Source organism: Eurytemora carolleeae, unplaced genomic scaffold (genome assembly GCF_000591075.1).
Source record: "Eurytemora carolleeae unplaced genomic scaffold, Eaff_2.0 scaffold364, whole genome shotgun sequence".
NCBI lineage: Eukaryota > Metazoa > Arthropoda > Copepoda > Calanoida > Temoridae > Eurytemora > Eurytemora carolleeae.
Window position 1 is genome coordinate 262012 of NW_019396261.1, and position 22305 is coordinate 284316.

At 31.8% G+C, this 22305-nt stretch overlaps 2 protein-coding genes across 3 annotated transcripts; one reads left to right on the forward strand and one right to left on the reverse strand.

Annotated features, from left to right (window-relative positions):
* Positions 1 to 2383: 2383 nt before the first annotated feature.
* On the forward strand, positions 2384 to 10936 carry LOC111699599 (uncharacterized protein DDB_G0286299). 2 transcript variants are annotated; one of them, XM_023470305.1, is made up of 11 exons: positions 2384 to 2488; positions 6928 to 6997; positions 7036 to 7168; positions 8079 to 8194; positions 8452 to 8510; positions 8902 to 9433; positions 9661 to 9815; positions 9932 to 10028; positions 10121 to 10198; positions 10493 to 10549; positions 10618 to 10936. In XM_023470305.1, exons 2-11 carry the CDS (start codon positions 6929 to 6931, stop codon positions 10762 to 10764), a joined length of 1443 nt encoding a protein of 480 aa, XP_023326073.1. In that variant the 5' UTR covers positions 2384 to 2488; position 6928; the 3' UTR covers positions 10765 to 10936. The 2 variants fall into 2 exon arrangements, with proteins under 2 accessions (XP_023326073.1, XP_023326074.1); XM_023470306.1 differs by having other exon boundaries at positions 7039 to 7168.
* A 1348-nt stretch (positions 10937 to 12284) lies between these two features.
* On the reverse strand, positions 12285 to 21690 carry LOC111699595 (uncharacterized; the record flags this gene model as incomplete). Its single annotated transcript, XM_023470302.1, is given in 12 exon segments — positions 12285 to 13508; positions 15564 to 15670; positions 15940 to 16120; positions 16453 to 16649; positions 17076 to 17180; positions 18054 to 18651; positions 19056 to 19137; positions 19469 to 19570; positions 19905 to 20059; positions 20340 to 20576; positions 21193 to 21247; positions 21560 to 21690. Coding segments are annotated over 12 exon segments (2067 nt in total), but the record flags the coding sequence as incomplete, so codon positions are not given.
* Between the last annotated feature and the right edge of the window lie 615 nt (positions 21691 to 22305).

The following is a 22305-nucleotide window of genomic DNA, read 5'->3' on the forward strand; positions in this document are numbered from 1 at the left end:
AATAGTTCTGATGTACTTCATGGCCAAGAAATTATGATATTTTGCGATACTAAGAATATTAACCGAACCTGAACAATAAGTCGTGCGTTTCATTCATATCAAACGTCATACTTACGTCATATTATTTTAAAAACAACTGGATTCTTATTTTTTGAAAAGTAAATTTTCTCCCGGCATGATAAACGATTTGAAAAAACGAAAACTGTCAAAAATTATTTTTTATATGCGTTTAACCAATTTTAGATGTGATTTCATTTGACCCTTTGTTTTATATAGAGTTGTTTGTACTATTTACATTTTCAGAGAAATTACTATGGAATCGAAAATTATCAATTTTTAGCTAGAAAACATCGATATCTCATTTTTCAGAATAAGATTTAAAGGGTATCAATACGAATAGGACATTCCACTTTATAAATGGAAGGTCATATTACGTCTCAAATCCCTTTAATATTGTCTCCTCGGTTTGTCTAATGTTGTTGAAAATGAAGGAAAGGAACCCATAGTATATAATTACACAAAATACTGGAGAAAATTCTATTGTTTACACTAAATATTTATTGCATTGCAACATTTTAAATTTGTATTGGAGATCTCTACGAAGCCAAATATTTACCTAAATTCGTATATTTTAGAACATTTGTTTAAAGGGACTAATCCCGGAATAATTTGGCGTTCTCATTTTTAAAAATTATTAAAAAATGATTTGACTTTTATCTATGGCCTGAAACATCAGATTGGAAAGATTTAGGGATTTGGAAACTTTCAGGCGAGATATCATTTTACAAGAAATGTACTTGTCAGTTCCTTAGAGAAACCACAAATGAAAAACATCAGCCTATAAAACATAAAGGATATCTTATTCATACTTGATCAGGCGCTAAAGTTTCAGCAGAAGTAAATATTTCAATTTACTGTTATAGCGCTGATATAAGGATTCATAACTCTTATTGGATAATGAGATTGATAGATAGATAGATGTTACCGCCATACTATTTCTATTGGTTCAGAATAGACAACAAACACATGACTGAACCCTGATTGGATGAGGCGCTAAAGGACTCGACGCCAGGTATACCGTTGTGAGTCGAATATGCCATTCTAAAACTAAAGGGACACTAGAAAGTATGTTTACAGTCTCTGTAAGATATAATTTGACGAATTAGAATCCTTTAACGACCATGGAAGTCTGAATTTACCCGCACTTGATCGTAAATTTCGATTTTACCTTTTTTCCTTATCATGGACCCACTCAACTTAGAATCTCAAAACCAAGAACATTCACGTGGTTCTACCGAGTTCCTCAATCAAAATTGGAGGCAAATCAAACAATTGGTTTCTGAGTTATGAACGGACATACAAACAAACAAACAGATATTTCTATTTTATATAGATATATGAATATTACACAGTATTTCATTTATTTCAAAAGTTTTTCTGTTTTGAACTTAAACTTAGAAACTTATATTTTATTTATTTAATGGCTTCTGTGAATGCATTGTTAATGTTATAGTATGTGACCGTGGGCCCTACAAAATGACCACAAAATAGTTTCTAAATAACTTATATTGCAAATTATATTATACATATTGCATATTTTGTGTTCATTCAATAAGTCATAATAATCTAGGCTACTTATTTTGTTGATATACACCAAATTGTGATTAAAAACGTTATTCATAATTTAGAGAAAATGGTATTACGAGCACTATAGTTTCAGTAGAAGTAAATATTTCCATTCACTGATAGCGCAGATTGAAAGATTCATAACTCTGATTGGATGATGAGATGAATAAAAAGATAGATGTTACCGTCATGCTTTTTCTATTGGTTCAGAATAGACAACAAACACATAACTGAACCCTGATTGGATCAGGCGCTATTGGACTCGGCATACAGGAGTGTACTGAGCTAAGAAAGTTTTACTGTACTAAACAAAAGAATTTTTATTTTTAGTTCTTACAATATAGTTTCAAATCAAATAAAATCATATATTTTTCTACAGAAATAATTATAAAAATATTTAAAAATATTATTTATACATTAAATATATATGTAAACCTAATAATGCATGCAGCAGCAGGATAGCTTATGTAGTTTAAAGATTTCACAAAGACCCCGTCCCTGTAATACTTGTTATTGATGGCAGTTAGTAGAGTGGTAAACTAAAATGGATAACAGACATGTAATTTAAGTAATTTTAAATCTTTTAAATCTGTTTTCAGGTCCTCTACGCTAAATTGATTCGATATTTCTGAATCTGGACGAATCATTCTTACAGAGAAGCCATCTTCTGAAAAAAGGAAGGTTTTCCGAAGGTCTGGTGTCCTGCGCGCAAAGTGCGCACACCCCTGACCCGATTCAGTCAAATACACGCGCACTCAAACCATTGGGTCACAGTCTACCCCTCAGTTGTTTAGAGTTGAAGTAGCGTTGAGGTCACTAAACCAGTAAACCTGAACACAAGGGACAATCAGAAAACGTCCAGGTGACAAATTCTTAATTTTTAATGGGACATTTCGTGGCCATTACATGCTCGTCTGTGCTTTTTTAGTTGTTTTCTATGAAAGTTTGATGTTTTTTTTTATAAAGAGGTTATAAGGACAGCTCGGAGTGGCGTGTACGATGTACACTGATATTACTGTTCGATCTTTGTCCCATTAAGCTGTCATTTTCGTTTTTGTTTTTTATACTTTTTGTCGGCTGATGCGTTTTAAATAAAAAGGTATCAAAACCCTGTTAGTTTAAATATTGTTAAAATTGCAGAAACCTAACACATCTAGCCCTGGTTAGTCCAGGGTTGGATGAAAATTCACCTCACGCTGTAAAATTTGCTTTAACAGCCCATTTAAGGGATTTCTTTGAAATATGGACATTGAACTAAAATATCTGTTGATTTCTCCGAGAACCAAATATTCTTATTGTTTTGTATTTTAAATAACGACAGCGGAAAATTTTAATTTCTTGTCTGTTTATAGCTTCTTAAGAGGGGGGGGGGGGCTTNGGCTTATTATTCAATCATGAACCGAACACCTTTTTATTATAATTGAGATGTAATATTGGGGTTTTAACAATTTGAAGCACCAAGGTAGAACGTGAAAGGTTAAAATGGGGTTAATAATGGGTCTAACTAAGTATAGGTATCTGAATATGAAATAGATAATCAAAGTTTAAAAAACGTATATGTACATTTATATAGAAGATGAGAGTAAAAAAGTTATGTATGTAAAAAATGAAAGTAAAAGGCTAACTATATGTAGAAAATGAAAGTAGAAAATGTATCTACATATATAGAAAGTAGACTCGAAAGGTATTTAGAAAGTGAATTGTTGGATATACGGGGATTCACAGTCTAAAATACACAGAACTCAAGCCAGTTTTATCAAAGAAATTTAAATATTTGAGATACTACACTACACATAAGATATATATGATGAATATCACTGATTCAAATATAAATAGAGGTGCAAACTGGGGAAGGTTGCCATTCTTTCACTACATTGAAAAAAATTAAGTTTTAGATTAAAAAAAGGAATATAATAAACACGATATGATTTGATCATAGAAAGATTCAAAATTAGAGGATTTTTTTTTTAAACTACCAGCACCCATTACAAATTTACACATTTTTACATTAATGACAATATCTCCGCTCCCCCCCCCCCATAAGAAAATAACCTAGTTGCGCGATCTGTAAAGGGTTCAAAATAGAAGAACATTTTGCTCATTTCTTCTTTATCCTCCAAGTTTATAGCTTGTAAGCTTGATTGACGGTGAAAGGATAGAAAATACAAATTAACTGGTTTCCAAGTTTTAAATTTCCGGCTTAAAACTTACTGCAATAAAACAGATGCAAAGGAATTGGAGTGCAACGAACCATTTTCAGGGGCGTAGTCAGGAATTGTCCAGGGAGGAGGGCTTAAATGTTTTTCCTTTCCAGGGGCTTAGCACCCGTTGAGGCTTGAAAACCCCTGAAATCAAAAGATTTTACTGGTCCCCAAGTGGGGGCTCAGCACCGGCCCATAGCCCCCCTGACTACGCATCTGACCCCTTTTACTCTAATTTACGTGGTATTTTTCAAGCCGAAGAAAGTTGGAAGGGGTGGGGAGGTGGGGGGTTAATACGATTTCAACCAACATACACAATGTAAAATAATTAAGTTCATAAAAGTTTAAAAATAAGTTTTCAAAAAACTGGTTTTTTATAGAAAACAATCAAGCAAGGTGCCAGAACCACCCCCCGCACCCCCTTTCATGCTGACAATATAGAGTGAAAGTTTAAGATTCAGGTTTTTCACATTCGGCCAAGGATACACTTTGACCTGGCGTGTCAAAAAACAACGATGATTTCATCTTTTCTGAAGTATTCGAGGATTAGGTTTTCAGTGAATTCTAAATATTCTAGATATGGCTAGATATGTCTATAGATAAACAGCTGAGATTAATAATCAACATCAAGATCATAAAAATATTTCATTTAAGTTGGAAAGAAAAAAATTCCGCAGTTGGGGNAGATCAAGATAGTCATATTCATATTCATCCAGATAGTCATATCTTTAGTGATACGGGCAAAATTTCTTTAATTTTTGTAACCTAATGGCGTGTACCTTTGATATTTCAAACTTTAATTATTAGATCGAGCTATAGTTCTTAGTTTGAACTATCACATACTGCATTAGTGTCCGAATTTAATTCATTTGAGCCACTTCTTAAATCCGCCAAAAACCGGTTTCAATTGAGCGCCGGCTTAAATCCTGAAACATCGAATACAATTTTAAGTGACACCAACCATATTTGAACCGCGGCTTAAATTTAAGCCGCCGCTCAAATTCTTTAAATTCGGCCTCAGGTTGCAAAGTTACAAAAAATACATATTTAAGGGTTATTTATACTTTGTGTCACACGCAGATAAACAGAGGGAGGTCAAATTTATGCGATATTAGTGGTACAACTTGGTGACCTCGTAGTTTCAAGTTCAGAAAAATCAAATTTTTTCGGTAACATTTTAAATGTTCAAAACATTTTTGTTATTGTAAATAGCTCTTCAAAAAAAGAAGCTAAAATTGAAAACATTACAAATTAAATTTGACATGAACTTATCTTTAGTTTGACCTGGGGACTCTCTTCATCCAGTAATTTCACCTTGATAAAATTCCATATTGTTAATTAAACCATGCCAATTGTTAAACATATTTTAATTTTCGCTTCAATAATAAAACAAAGACTCTTGTTTGGAGGGGGGAGGGGGAGTTCGACGGTGAGGGACATCCACCATTTCTCCCATCTCTGCGTGAATCCGTTCTCTCCTAATAACTTGCAATAAATCTAGTTCTGCATTAAACTGCTTGAGGCAAGTTTTCCCTTCTTTAACCTCGTCTGACCTTTCTTGAAATTACGAAATACAAAAAGAGGGAATTTTGATTCACAACGATACCCTATCAGAGTAACAATGAGGGAGATATTGTCGTTTTTCTTTATCAAAAAAAATCCTTGTTCAAATGTTTCAAGGGAATTGGTGTGAATTGGACATGCTACTTCAGTCCTGTTCATCTCATAAATACTAGACATTTCTTAAAACTATTTTAGACCCCCCCCGGGCATTTCCCCCCCATTTCGATTTCCTTCTCAGGGATTTTAACCCTTCTCAAGGTTTGTCTCACCTCACATAAAATATACTGTGGTAAACCATGCAGTATACTAAAACAAAGGTTATCATGAACAATGAGTATATTTTTAAACGAAATCATATTTAAATACATCAGGAAACCATATCTATTCAATAAGGTTTATTTTTAAATATATTTCTGACCTCAAAGCTCTGTTAGATTTTACACACAAGTATACGAAAACCATTTTTATCCAGTTACAAGAAATTCTCTTCAATATCTCTTCAATTTAAAAACTGGAGTAATGATTGAAAACATTTTGCAACCTTAAATTTATTAAACATGAACATATGTTATTTTTAAGGGTTCAAAACTTTAGTTTTCACCTAAAGATCCAATTAACGGAAATGTAGTTTTCATGTATATAAACTATATTTTTCTGGCTCCAAGAAAGTGTGGTGAAAACCGATCACGTATAAACCCTTGAAATCAATGGCCGTCGTGCATATTCAGTATTTATTCATTTTTCAAACTCAAAATATTACGGTTAGTCATCCGCCCCCCCCCCCAACCTCCTCTTAAATCGTCTAGCTTCTCCGAAGAATAAAACCAGAGAGAGAAAGTAATGATTTATTCCAAGGATTAAAACTAGTTGATTTATATTCTGCATTGCTTGAGTAGCACATGATTTCAACCTAATTAAACCTTTTTTAAACTCAAGGTTTTAATGAGCTAACTTTCTCCTACATATACAGATATATAGGTAGACAACTAGATATATAAATACACAATTAGACATACAAATAGACTTATAATAGACAGCCAGACACATGAATAGATTGATAGGTAGACAACTAGACACATAAATAGATTCATTAAAAGACAACTAGACACACAAATAGACTGACAAAAGACAGCTAGACACATTGAAAAATAGACAACAAGACAAATGAATAGATTTATAAATAGATCAGCTAGACACATAAATAGATTGATAAGTCAACAACTAGACGCACAAATAGATTGGAAAATGGATTGGTAAATATATATACTAGACACATTAATAGATTGATAAATAGATAACTAGACACATAAATAGATTCATTAAAAAACTTTACACACAAATAGACTAATAATAGACAGCTAGACACATAAATAGATTGGTAAATAAATAAACTAGACACATAAATAGATTGTTAAATAAATATATTTAACACAGGTAAAGATTGATAAATACTAAATAAAATGTACGCAATGTTAATATTTAAATTTCCGCTTTTGTTTAAAGAATAAAAATAAAATTATTTTTACCATTTATTTAGGATGAGGGCAGTATTACTGGCTCTGTGTTTTATTCCTGTCATTTTTGCAGCCTCTTTAACTAAATTAGAGGTATTTATATTTATAATTATAAAGATCTGTTTAACCAGCAGGACCTTGACGCTGCAGCTGTTGATGTTGATACTGAGGCTGAACCTGAACCTGAACCCATTGCTGAACCCTATGATACTGACGAAGAGAATGACCTAACCCCAGAAGAAATGCTAGTTTCACTTTTTGGAGGTATTTTAATAAATTGATGAAAGAAAACCGTTTTATTAATCAATTCTTAGGAAATTGTAGCAATAAAGCACATTCACAGGTCTAAAATTAAACGAAAGTTTAGTTCCAAGACTTGAATCTGCTTCTTCTGGGTTTTTAAACTTTTCTTTAACAGTCATGAAACATATATTGTAGCAAAAAATCAAACCCCTCAGTCAACTGCCTGACTGTCAAAATTCGGTCCGAAAAAGTCATTTTCATGTAATTTTTACTCATTTTACTTTAAAAAGTCTTTTTTAGGCAGTAATTAGGCAATTATACAGTTCGCCGAAGGCTTCGGCTTTTTGCTAAAACATGTCTTATGACTGTTAAGGAAAATTCACAAAGTTTGGGGACCCTGCCATTAACGGTTCTAAAAATATCGCAAAAAAACACAGAATAAGCTTGATTAATCATTGAAACTACAGTTATGTTTGAGTATAGACCTGAAAATGTTCTTGATTTCTACAATTTCTTTAAAATTTCTGAAAATTGAGATTATAACTCAGAAGACTGCATTTAATATATTCCAAAGAAAAAATTTAGGTGTTTTGACTTGATATACCTGATGGTTCATTTTCAGCAGTTTGATAGCGATTAACATTTCCGCAGTTGAAGCAGTGATTTTTGATAAAAAGACGACTTTATGAGGTTAGATTGTACCTAATGAACATGAAACCTGACATTTTACAGTGTACAGAAGTAGATTTTTTAAGCTTTTAGTAAAGCGATTTGCTTTTTAATAACATAAAATATTGATATAATGTCGTCCTTTTATTCTATAATTTTGTTGGTTCCACTGTATCTTTATAGAAATATATACCTGATGTGGGAATTAGGTATAAAATCCCTTTAAAAAGGTTTCTTTCCTTTTGATTAGAAACATGTTTAGATGATGATAGGACGTCTCGAGATGTAGATGTAGTGGATGAGGATGAGGATGAGAACCTCAATGCTGTTGATGATCCGGAACTATCTGAGGATGAATCAATGGCTAAATATATTCAGGTTTAAAAACTTTCTCACAATTTGTCAAATTTAATTTTCTTATTATCGTTTATTATCTGGAGAAAAGATTTTCTCTGTAAAAATCAACCCACTAAAATTAGAATTGTTAAACCAAAGGCCAAGAACATTCCCGTGGTTCTAGTAAGTTCCCAAATTTGAGCCAAATTTATTTATGGGTTCGTGAGTTATGATCAGGGAAACAAACAGACAAACAGCGATTACTACTTTTTATATATATATCGATTATTGTATTACAGGACACAGACCCAAGTGAGGTAAAGAGATTTAACGACTATATGGATGCTATATATAGAAGGTATTCACAAAAATGTAATTTAAAATCTTTTGTGTACTTTATTCATGGCAAATTTCATTTAAGACGTTTTTTAAAGTTTAATTGGTTCTTGGATTTTCTTCATATAATTTCGGATATTTCTAGAATTTTTTTTAACGTAAATAAAAAAAATTAAATTCTTAGGCTTTTATTTGTGTTTTGTAAAAAAGTTAATTTTATCTAGAAATAACCATTTCATCAATGAAATAACACAAACATTACATAAAATTACTCATAACGCTATAATTTTGGAACGATGTGTACAAAAACTTTACAGCGCAATGGATACCGAAGTTATAGTGTTATGAATATTTAAAAGAAATTTCAAGCAAACGTAATTTTACAAGTAATCAAATAATTCTTAATTATTTAGAATGAATGCAGCTCTGAGAGCAAAACTTATGGATCCAATGGTTTTAAACCTGGAGGGGAACAAGAAAGAAAAGGTTAACAAGGATGAGAAGAAAGAGAAGAAAGAAAAATTGAAGAAGATGACAAAGAGAGAAGCAGTCGAGGAGAAAGAAGATGAAGAGAATGAAGAAGATGAAGTAGATGTTGACAGAAAAGGAAACCCCGCAGGAGAGAAGAAAAAGGGAGGAAATAAGAAAAAAGGAAACAAGAAAAATAAAAACAAGAAAAAAGGAAACGAAAAAAAAGGAAACGGAAAAGGCAAAGAAAAGGAAAAAGAAGAAAAGGGTAAGAAGGGAAAACTGTCAGATGAAGAAAAGGCGGCAAAGAAAGTAGAAAGAGATAAAGCAAAGGGGGAAAGACAGAGGGCAAAGGCGGCTAAAAATGAAATGAAGGAAGGCAAGATGATGAAACCAAAGGGAAAGGGAGAAAGAAAAACCAAAAAGATGAACCAGGAAGAGCATACAGAGCAAAGAAGCCATCACCATAACAAAAAAGTAATTTTTCCCTTCAACATCCAGATAGTCATATTCATATTCATCCAAATAGTCATATTCATATTCACCCAGATAGTCATATTTATCCAGATAGTCATATTCATATTCATCCAGATAGTCATATTCATATTCATCCAGATAGTCATATTCATATTCATATTCATCCAGAGTCATATTCATACACTAGGTCATTATTAAAGTGTCATGATTTGTGCATTAACTTTCAGGCTGAAGGAAAGAAAATGGGAGGACCTCATCGTAAAAGCGGAAAGGCTGAGAATAACAAGAACGGAAAGGGAAAGAAGGAGTCAAAACAAGGAAAAATGAAGAACAAGGATGTTGAAAAAATTGTCGGAACTCTTACTGGAATAGCTTCACTAAGGTCAGATTTATAATATTCTATAAGAAAATTCTTAATTCTAATTTTAAAATAAATTCTTTTTATTTAACCAGAGGACATCTGTAGATAAATCTATACCAACATAATTCTATGTTTAGGAGAGAAGAACAAGTTGAAATCTTCAGCGCTGAAGATCATAAAATGATCCAATCTACTTTCACCGTTGGACCCCTTACTCTTGATGTTACCAAAACGGTAAGAGATATAAAAATAAATTTATTTTAATTTAGAAGAAACTTTGAAAGTATTATCATAACGAAGAGCCTTTAAACACTTTAATATTCTAGAGTGGACGAGGACAAGAGAGAAGTGAAAAATCCGCTAACGCCAAAACAGCTGTCTTGAAGGGAAAAATGAAGATTAAGGTACGCTAAAGTTTACAATTAAATAATGTAAAAATGTAAAACCAAAAAACCAAGGAATAGAAAGACGACAGTGCAGTGTAGCAATTTTGTGAAATGGGTCTGTTTACACTGCACTATTGATGTATCTCATATTAATAGGACTTTTTAAAGTTATAACTCAATTAAAAAAGTCGCTACTATATCAGAGTTATCTGGTTCTCACTGTATGATTTTTGAAAAAAAAAATAATTGAAAAAATAGTTTAAGTTAACTTACCATTTAAACTCAATTTCTTGTTCATATTACTTGATGCAGGTCAAGGCAGATGGGTCAGCTCACGTAAAATCTGTCGTCTTCGAAAAACCCGACCAGGTATAAATCCATAAAATTTTTTTTTTTAGTTTGCGTTTTTAGTTGTTAAATATGTATTCTTGTTAAAGATTGAGGTAGCTGGCAACTTGGGAAACCAGAAGCGCTCAGACAACATCCTAAAGCAGTCTGTGCGCTCAATGCGTTCTGTTGCCGCGCAACGTGTCCTGAAAATGGCGCGATTTGTCCTCAAGTCTGGTGCTACAATTGCCCAGTAAACGATTTGTCCTCAAGTCTGGTGCTACAATTGCCCAGTAAAATGTGAAACACACATCTGTGTTTTCTGAATCTCACAAAAAAAAACTATTTGTTTTATTGCACTGTATTTACATAATTTATACCACACTTATTTGCTCATTGCTTTTGTTAATAAAATATAAAAGAACAAGACTATCAACTTAATATTATATTATGTTGATTTAAATATTTAAAAATTTCTTGCCTCGTGAGAAAATGCTTGTAAGGCTATAAAAGAAGTGACAGCTTTTATTAATCTCTACTTTAATATGTATGTTTCTTAGAACATAACACATCAGCGTTTTTTTTTGCTGCCAATATTACCGGAGATCCTAAGAATTTTTATAATTCAATTTTATTAGAATAATATTGAAAGGATAAAAAGGCAGACCACGTTTTAGAAATGCCAAGACTGGGACTATTTTTTTATTATTACAATTTCAATTTTACTTCCTAAAATTAGATTTACGATTAAATACCACAAATTATTTCATAGATCAAATTGACGACGTCTTGCTAGTGGCATGCAATTTTTCGTGGGACACCTTTTAGTTGAACTGAAACTGCAGTATTATATAGCAGTAGGCGGTTATATCAATATAAAAGACGACTTGAGATTTAAAATTTTATTTATATCAAGCTTTTAAACAGCATGGGAACACAAAAACATGGAAACAATGAGAAGCAGTCAACTAAAAAAGCTTCTCTTTAATTACTAGTAAACTTAGAACTTTGTAAAAGCTTGATAGCAATTAAAACTTAATAAAAAGTCATTTTCATTTTATTGATCAAACCGCCTACCACCGTAGATAAGCATTTTATGATTCATTTGATACCAATAAGACGTTTGAACGATGAAGAGTGTAAACTCGTCTGTCAAATTTCACCAGACAGGATAGTTCATGATGAGTTGTCCTGGGAAGAAACTAGTTTTTTCTTCAATTTAATAACGCGGACAGAAAACTAAACAAAATTATTCAAGAAACTAATTTATTGCTTTGCAAGTTGCATCAGGTTGAGAAATAAGTTCAACTACTTTACCTAGCCAGTCTGTACCTTTAAATATGTACACTGTACAGTTGTAATGAACGTAGTAATGAATTACTGATTCAAATTGATGATATATTTTAAATACCAAAGGAACATACCAGGAACTCCCTTGGCTTTGTTTAGTGTTTACAAATGAAGTGATCTCGATTTACTGAGAGAATTGTAAACAAAGATTAGCCGCGGAGCCGGAATTGAGGCTTTGCCACAAAGTCGTATTTTATAATACCTGAAGCTTGAAGGTGTAAACCTTTGATATTTCAAACTCAGCTTATTTCATCTAACATAATTATTTGTTTAAAATATCTAAGGTTTACGATATTGGGTTGGAAAAATAAAGGGATTAGAAAATCAGAGTTTGTGACAAAGACTCAATTTCTTTCGTAAAAATTACATTTTTTAATAGTATTTTGTGTTAGTTTTCCTCTATCTCCTAAGAAAATAAATTACAGAATGAAAAATATCAAGAGTTTCGGTATATTAGTAACAATTGAACTATACAATATAACACATGTTTACAATATTTGGCAGCGCTGAATTTAATCTATTTTACAAACTTAACAAGAAAATAATTAGAGGGGATTTTGACTGGCATTAATTTGGCACTGTTAATTCAAGAAAGTAGAGGGGGAGGGGGTAATTCATGATATACAGTTTTGCATCTCAGATTAAAGAATTAGAGTATAATGCAAGTTGAGTATTCTCCAAAGGGATAATTGAGCAAAAAAATGATAGAAATAAAAATTTCTTGCATCATGCAGGGCGCAGGCATGCTCATGAGATAAACAATTTTTATCGAAGTTCAGTCATAACAGATCTATGTCCAAATATAATTATTTAGCCAGTTCTATCATTGCATTTCATAGAAAACAATACATAATTAATAACCATTGTATCTCATATGGTTCCATCATAATCCTATCTAAAAATATATAGGATTCGTCGTTTTATCTTCCCATAGAATACAATACATAATTAATAATCGTTGTATTTCATATGGTTCCATCATAATCCTATCTAAAAATATATAAGATTCTTCATTTTATCTTCCCATAGATTACAAAGACAAAAGAAGAGATGTTGTATTAAAACGGATGCGAGGTCGGGTCAAGTTGTTAAAGGGTAAGAAGTGATAATTACATGTTTAAAGGGACTGTCGATATAATTTAAAGTGTTCTCCAATTTAAAGTGTTAGAATATAAATTCTCTATTTTCTTCATCAAAACAATGAAAAAAGTTACGCGTCAGAATTGAAAACAATCTTTCTTCAGATAGAAAAAGAAGAATATCTTTAATAATTGTTGCGGAGATAAAGGTTCGAAGGGTACCACTCTAAATCAGAGATGCCATTCTATAATTGGAAGGGAACTTGAGATTACGTATATCGCCACTTCAAACTTAATGAATCTATTTTTTTTTAAATAATAAAATTGGCGTTTTCCTGCTTTTTTTAACAGGATAGTAATACGTCCATTTATTTCAAACCGTATTTTTAAAAACTTTTTTGCTCCAGAATTTTTCTTATTTGTCCCCATTTAAATAAAATACAGATTGTTTTCTCTTATTTTGTCCGTCCTCTCTTTCTTCGTCCTTTCCCGAACCAGCCCGGAGCATGAGGTTTGATCTCCGGAGTCTCTAGTATTTCTTGTTCTCCGTCCTGTCCACTCTCATCCTCATCCTAAACACAAGGAGTTGGCTTAAATATGAACCCCAAATTTTTTTTAAAAAATGATTGGCAAAACTTTTAAAAAACATTTTAAAAATAATTGAAAACTAAAAAGCTTAAACATGGATTTTGGAAAACATTTAAAAAATGAATAAAGTATATTTAACTTGAATATGGACCCTGAAAAACATTTTCATCTAAATGAAGGACCCTGGAAAATATAAAAAAGCAACGCTTTAAATATGGTTCCTGGAATACATTTTCAAATAAATAAAGGATGGATACCTTAAATTTGAACCCTGGAATACATTTTCAAAAAAATAAAGGATGGATAGCTTAAATTTTAACCCTGGAATACATTTTCAAATAAATGAAGGATGGATAGCTTAAATATGAACCCTGGAATACATTTTCAAATAAAAAAAGGTTGGATACCTTAAATTTTAACCCTGGAATACATTTTCAAATAAATAAAGGATGGATAGCTTAAATTTTAACCCTGGAATACATTACCAAATAAATGAAGGATGGATAGCTTAAATTTTAACTCTGGAATTCATTTTCAAATAAATGAAGGATGGATAGCTTAAATTTTAACTCTGGAATTCATTTTCAAATAAATGAAGGATGGATAGCTTAAATATAGTTCCTAGAATACATTTTCAAATAAATGAAGGATGGATACCTTAAATATGGACCCTGAAAATCATTTTCCAATAAATGAAGAATGAATAGCTTATATATGGTTCCTGGAATACATTTTCCAATAAATGAAGGATGGATACTTTGAATAGCTTACATATGGGCCCTGAAAAACATTTCAAATAAATGAAGAATGGATAGCTTAAATATGGCGTTGGGCCATTTGATAGAAAGACATTTCATAGATAGGACAATTCATAGAAAGAACATTTCATAGAAAGACATTTAATACACGGACATTTCATAGATAAGACATTTCATAGACAGAGAAGATTTTCCATAGACAAAGGAGATATTTTATTTATGAAATTTTGAAATTTACGAACTGAAATGTCCTATCTATGAAATGTCTTATCTATGAAATGTCTTTATCTATGAAATGTCCTATCTATGGACTATATTATCAAAGAAATGTCCTATTTATGATATTGTTATATGAAATGTCTTTCTATGACATGTCCCAACGCCTTGAATATGGTTCCTAGAATACATTTCCAAACAAATGAAAAATGGATAGCTTTGATATGGATCCTGGAATACATTTCCAAACAAATGAAAAATGGATAGATTAAATATGGACCATGGAATACATTTCCAAACAAATATAGAATGGATAGCTTAAATATGGTTACTGGAATTTTCCAAACAAATGAAGATAGCTTAAATATGGACCCTGGAATACATTTCCAAACAAATATAGAATGGATAGCTTAAATATGGTTACTGGATTTTCCAAACAAATGAAGATAGCTTAAATATGAACCCTGGAATAGATTTTAAAATGAAGAATGGATAGCTTAAATATGGACCCTGGAAAACATTAAAAAATCTAAGGATGTATATAGCTTGAATATGGTTTCTGGAAAACATTTCTTAACAATTGAAGGATGATTAGCTTAAATTTGGTTCCTGGAATACACTTTCAAATAAATGAAGGATGAATAGCTTAAATATGGGCCCTGGAAATCATTTTCCAATAAATGAAGAATGGATAGCTTAAATATGGTTCCTGGAATACACTTTCAAATAAATGAAGGATGAATAGCTTAATAATGGGTCCTGAAAATCATTTTCCAATGGATGAAGAACGGATAGTTTAAATATGGATCCTGGAAAACATTTTAAAATAAATGAAGAATAAATAGCTTAAAAATAGACCTTGAAATACATTTAAAAAAAGAATCCCAGAAACATTTAAAAAAATAACAATTGATGGTTTCAATATGGATCCTTCAAAGCATTAAATAAATCAAGAATGAATAGTTTAAATGTGAGCCCGGGAATTCATTCTCAAGTAAACGAAGGATGAATAGTAAGCAGATAGGCCATACATAAAAAACATACAAAATAAAACTTTCAACTAACCTCCGGAGTTTCTTCCTCGACCTCAGCCTCCGAATTATCCTCCGACGAGGTTCCTTTTTTACCGGAGGCAGGGTCACAGCATTCACAAACATATCCATCCTCATCATCTAATAATTTACAATATTAAACTGTTTATTTTGAACCAAATTATTGATTTCCAAAGTTTTAGGACCAAACCAAAAATTGTAACGAGTAATATTTATCATATATAATAATAATAATAATATTCGCTGTCAAACCTTCAATCTAGGTTGTAGGCTTGAGCTCCCTCCGTTTAAGTTCCAATGAATCAACCCAGTTATGATTCCAGATCTTAGTGTATTTGGTAACAAAAAGACATTTAATTTTGGTTGTTTATTTGAATTTAAAACTATACCTAGGAATAAGAAGTTAGGTTCATAACTGAAGTAAAGAGCATCCTTCCCCCACTCTATAGTTCTGTATTCAACCTCCTTCACCTTCCCCTTCACAGCCTCCTTCCCATCCTTCTTGAATTCCTCCTTTAATGATAACCTTCCATCCTTCCCGTTCCGAACATTATTCTTGACAGTCACAGCCTACAAGGGTAAAAGTACAAACAAAATCATCTGGATACAACGTAAAAATAAAACTTTACCGACAACCCTTTTTCCTATTTCTAAAAAAAAATCGTTTGCTCTAAATAGCGCATTTGTTTTCTCTAAAAAACAATAAATTAACATAAAACAAACATTTTTTATGAGAGGGTGAATATGATTTATAAATAGAAAAAGTAATATTAATCCTAATAAAACTCAAACTATCATAGAAAATTGTTGTCTTAATATTTTTGTCTTGTCAGTCGAGTTGTTTCTATTAATTTTCGAAATGGCTTAACCAATTAACCCCTTACTTAACAGGTATTTTTCACCTTTAAAGGTTCCTCCTCCTGCTCTTGACATTGGATAAAATAATCCTCGTCAAACTGAGAATATTTCTGAGTTCTTCTCTCCCTTAAACCATATCTTGAAGCTCGAACTGCTACAGGAGGAGGGGGTTCCTGGGCATCTAGGGGTTCAACTTTCATTTCAACCTCCGGAGAATTTTCAAGAATATCCTCTTTTTTTACTAAAAAAGAATAAATTAACAGATCGGGATTGTTGTTGTAATCTTAAGTTCAATTTCTGCCCGATTGAGAACGGTACCCTTCAATCCTATATTTGATTAATAATGTGGAAGATATTGTCGATTTGAAAACTTGAAGTGTTAAAGTCTGAAAAAGTCCTCAAACTACCCAGTATCATCAACGATTAACAACGACAAATCAGTGATTGTGTTATTTAGCAATTTCGTCCAATTTTGTTAACCGCTATTGGTCCTCTGAAGGTTCTATTGTGAATCGTTTTCGGCATTTTATTAATGGAGGAACTACTTAAAATACCGTTGACAACATTTACACGTGCATTACAATAAAGTAAAAATATGATTGAGCAAAAATTATTTTTTGACTACTAAATATAATTCTACAATAATACTCATGTTTGGTTTTCTAACCTTGAACAGTTTGAATTTTGCCAAATAGTTGGTTTTCGTCTTTCTGTTTCAGAGGAGATATTGCGTATGTATGATCAGGAGAAGGGAATACAGACACACTCGAGTCTAATTATAAATCAATCAATCAATCAATCAAATAATATTGCGTAGGTATGATCGGGAGAAGGAAATTTAGTACAGATACGCTTGAGTCTCAATTTAAATCAATCGATCAGCCGATCAAATAATATTGCGTACATATATCAGGAGAAGGAAATACAAATACGCTCGAGTCTAAATATAAATAAATCAAATACTATTGCGTACGTATTATCAGGAGAAGGAAATACAAATACACTTGAGTCTAAATATTAATCAATCAAATAATATTTGGTAGGTATGATCAGGAGAAGGGAATATAGATACGCTCTCGTCTAAATATCAATCAATCAAATAATATTTGGTAGTTGTGATCAGGAGAAGGGAATAAAGATACACTCTAGTCTAAATATCAATCAATCAAATAATATTTGGTAGGTGTGATCAGGAGAAGGGAATATAGATACACTCTAGTCTAAATATTAATCAATCAAATAATATTTGGTAGGTCAGGAGAAGGGAATATAGATACGCTGGTCTAAATGTAAATCAATCAATCAATCAATTTATCACACTGCATTAAAAAAAATTATTTAGCTGAGATACTTCACTAAGGAATATTAGCGACGCCATGATCATTTTAATGACACTGATAACTCGTACATGAAACTTAAATTTTCTAATTCATAAATCATTGAAACCTTATGTCGTAAACCTTTGATACTCATGATTTAAGAGGAAAAGTTTGAAATATCAAAGGTTTAGAAAAGGTTTGGTAAAGACAAAGGGACAACAAATTTTGGATTGGGATACAAATTTTAATTCAGAGGAGTATGAATGAAAGGATGTATATTATAATAATGAAATAAATCTATACAATTTCTCCAGTGAGTACCCTACCTTGAATTTTCTGGTGAGGATTTTCATCAATTTTATCACAGCTTTGGTTTCTTGTACTTTTAGTCTTTTCTTTATCATCTCCTCCTTCCTCCTGACGACACGCATCTTTATCCTCGTCCTTCACTACAGAGAACATGTCCACGGACTCCTCCTTGATACCGTTGCAATGAACCTCAGTTTTACTCTTCTCAAGGTGGAGTTCAGATTCAGTTTTCATGAATTTGGTTTCTGTAAAAAGCTCAGTTTCTTGAGTTTGAACCGATCCAGGAGATTCTGTCAAGCCGTGACCGTTGACTGTCGGACCGTTTTCTTTGACACCGTTTGTAACAAGTGATACACTGTTATCGGAGACGTTTAACCCGTTGCTATTGGCAGAGTTTAGATCAGGTTCAGATTTAATTTGTGATTTTATTGTTCGTTCCGTGCTCGAGTTTCTGGATGATGCACTACTAGATGAATTACTGGATGAATTACTAGATGAATTACTGGATGAATTGCTACTAGATGAGTTGGATGAACTGGACACGGAGCTCTCGGAGTCTCTAGACCGACTTCGGAATTGGTCACCGGCCGTCGTAAACCGGCTTTCACACCGAACCTGAAACCGGAAAAGATTAAATGAGGAGATTATCTAACCCTTAGAGACAAAGATGTCCTTGAGGGAAAAAAGGTTGATAATGATTTTGAAAAAATAAATGTTTTGCCAAATGGGCTTGATTTTCAATTTATAAATAAAAAAAAAATGAAGTAAATTTCATCTTGTTAAAAAACGGAAAATATTTTACAAATACACGAAAATCCTAAGAAACCCATAACTTCTTGCGATAACGTTATTTCCACAATAATCTGTGGTCATATTATGACCTTTGAATTAATCTTTTAGATTGATTTTTGGGGCAATAGTTTATTTTTCATAGATCTAAACAAGTGTAAAATCCCGTTAATGATAGGGGGGGGGGGAGAGAGAGAGAGAGAGAGAGAACAGAAATTCTTTTTTCTTACCTCCGTAATAACGCCGGTATCACTTACTCTCGCCTCCATAGAGATATGATTGACGCCAACAGGACGAGATTCTATCAAAGTTCTAAAAAAAATATTTTTTCTTTCAGTTTCCCAATTTTTCTAAGGGGAATTTAAATTTTATCTAATAAGTTTCCCCCCTATTTTTGACACCTTTATCCCAAAAATTTATTTTTTAATATTTTTACATCTGAATTATTTATTTTTCCCAATTCAGCTCATTTCTCAAGATAACTTTCCATTCTTAAGGACTAACGATAATGTAAAAAAAACACCGAAATACTTTAGAATTGTGCATTTTATTACACACCCATTTGAATTTTTCCAAATGATACAAAATAAGAAAAATTTACAATTTTCAGATTATTAATTAGCAGGTGTTCTGTCCTGTTTACCTTCTGGTGGTGGTATGCTCCTCTCTTTCATTAAGATGAGTTGAATATGAGAGAAGAGGATCATTGTACGGTGTATACTCAGGCAAACGCATGCGCAGAAGTCTTAAAACAAATTTTGTCATAAACTTCACGACATTTTTTTTTTAAGCGTTAATTTTTTCAAGAAAATAAACGATACGTTTTTCTTTTTATTTCTCAAAGAAAACGTTATTTTCAGGTCTATATTTTTGTTGTTATTAATATAATGCCAAAATAAAAATTACCCTAGGCATAGAATATTGAAAATAATAATTAATCATTTACTTCAGCAAATTATATTTCAAATATTTTTAAAAACTAAATATAAAGTAAATTATTACAGTAAAAATAGGTCCCACTTAAAGCGGACTCAATAACCTATGACTGTATAAAAAATAATGTCTGAAATTATACTTACTTCAGAACTTCATTCATAACAAAATCACATCTTCCGTTAAGTTTAAGTGTGGCGGCAGAATCCTTCGGCGTCCATTGTAGATTAACGATGTATAACGGCGGACGTTTATTAACAGGTCGATCCATACACCACAGCCAAGGATACCGACGCAACACCTTTATAAATCAAATTAAAAAATAAAAGAATTAATTATATAAATTTTTTTTTGGCTTTGTCTGTTGGTTCTCAATACGAAAGGTTGCCTAAAAATAATCATTTAGGTTAAAAAGTTTCCTTAAAAAATGTTGGAAATTGGTTTCGAAGATTTAAATTCTTTATTCTTCGTTTCAAGGAAAAAAATGAAACAAATATTTCAATTATATTAAGGGAAAAATATTTTTTTTTTGAGAGAGGAGAAAAGATTTTAAAAATATAAATTAAATATTATAGATTCACCTTGAGACTAGAACCAAGACAGAGAATCATATCTGCCTTCTCGGCCGCTCTACTCGCTCCGTTCCAGTTTATCGGCCAGGACAGGGTCCCCCGCTCACCGAAGTGGACGATTGTGTCCATCAGACCGGAACCACAGATATAACAGCGCCGGCGTGTACTGTGCCGGAACCTGTTTGTTCGCTCGGTTACATCGAAGAGGCGTACATACGGTCGAACCGGCTTACAAGTCTTGCAAACCTGAATTTGATATTAATAAAATGTTAAATAAACTAGGCTTTCTATTTAATTTTTTAATTGTGGCTTTAACTGTGAGCATCATCTTTATGTATACAATATGAACCAAAAACAAGAAAATTTGCAGATTTAATATTTTTTTCGAAATTTAACAAAAATCAAATACTTTTATACACAAACTTTTGTAATTTGAGCATCAATACAACATCTCTGGGGTCATGCAAGGTCCCACACAAAATTTAGGCCCGATCGGTTCAACCTTTTAAACGTTTATTTTATACAAACAGACAGACAAATAGACAAGGAAAGTACTTATATAGAATAAATAGCAGACAGAAACAACATGGTATATAAACCATCAGGGAAAAATCCTTGAATGAATGGAGAATAAAAGTCGGATAAAAATGAAAAAACCTTCAAATACAGATTCATAATTATACCACAGTAATTCCTACAAGAAACCAATTATAAAAATAATATAAATGACTGCAGGCAACTATCATTCCTTGAAAATGGGGTTCCTTGAAGTAATTCAAAAACTTTAATAAATAAAAAAAAAGCTTAAATAATGTTGTGAAATGAAGAGAATTTCCGAAAATTATTTGAAATGAATTTTTACCTCAATAAACATATTTCCATGAACCTCAGAAAGTTTGTTTCTGTGAATTCCAGATCTGAGAAATAATATTCTTGTTAAAAAAGATGCAACTTGGGTTCACATTCACGATAACTATGTTCTCAATAACATCAATCATTAGCTGATATTGGGTTGAAGGCATGCTAATAAAATCTAACCATAAAGAATGAAAATTTTATGACGAATACAACGATATTAAGATTAAAATTCAGTCACTTGTACAAATTAAATTTTTATTTTTAATCAAAATTAGGCAAAAAATTAGTCAACTTTTAAGCTAAAATTCTGAATTTTTTTTAATCCTTTATTTGTTTGAATTTTAAGAATTAAGTTGACAACACTGACAAACCTGAGATGTAATCCGTCACAATTCTGTGAAACAATATGAGATATTTTCCCTTGTTTATAAAGCATAAACAGGGCCATGTGAGCTATTGTTGGTTGGGCTAATCCTAGGTCACAAGCTGCTATCTCTTTACCCTATACAATTTCAAAATTAATACGATAATAATAATAACAAAAATTAATAAAAATAAAAAAGCCAACAAAAACGAAAATTAATGTCATAGATCACATGCTATAAACATTAAGATTATCCGTGGTTTTGATGATGTAACGAGTAATACATAATATAGTCGGAGCAGGTGAACATAGACTAACTTGTCTAAATCTGTTACCCTCAATCAGTCTTTTATCAACTATTGTATTGAGAATATACTACACAATACATGTACATTGTACATGGATGGAAGAGGCAATTAGAGGAAAAACCACACCGGATTTGTGGAACTTTGACTTTAGAGAACTGACTAATGATCAAGAATAAAAAAAGTGGTTTTTTATTTAAATCTTTCATTCTCTCGCTCTTTCCTTCATTCTTTTCTTTTATTCCTTTCTTTAATTATTTTCTTTTTTCATTTTACTCAATTCTACTCAATTCTACTCAATTCTACTCAATTCTACTCAATTCTATTCAATTCTACTCAATTCTACTCAATTCTACTCAATTCTACTCAATTCTACTCAATTCTTTTCAATTCTACTCAATTCTACTCAATTCTACTCTTCTTTTCTTCTACTTTTATATTCTTCTAC

What these genes read in the sequence shown, in the direction of transcription:
- LOC111699599 (XM_023470305.1), top strand. Translation starts at nt 6,929, where the DNA reads ATGAGGGCAGTATTACTGGCTCTGTGTTTTATTCCTGTCATTTTTGCA. An exon ending in CTCTTGATGTTACCAAAACG is followed by an intron (nt 10,029 to 10,120) that starts GTAAGAGATATA and finishes TTAATATTCTAG; the next exon opens with AGTGGACGAGGACAAGAGAG. An exon ending in TCTTCGAAAAACCCGACCAG is followed by an intron (nt 10,550 to 10,617) that starts GTATAAATCCAT and finishes TTCTTGTTAAAG; the next exon opens with ATTGAGGTAGCTGGCAACTT.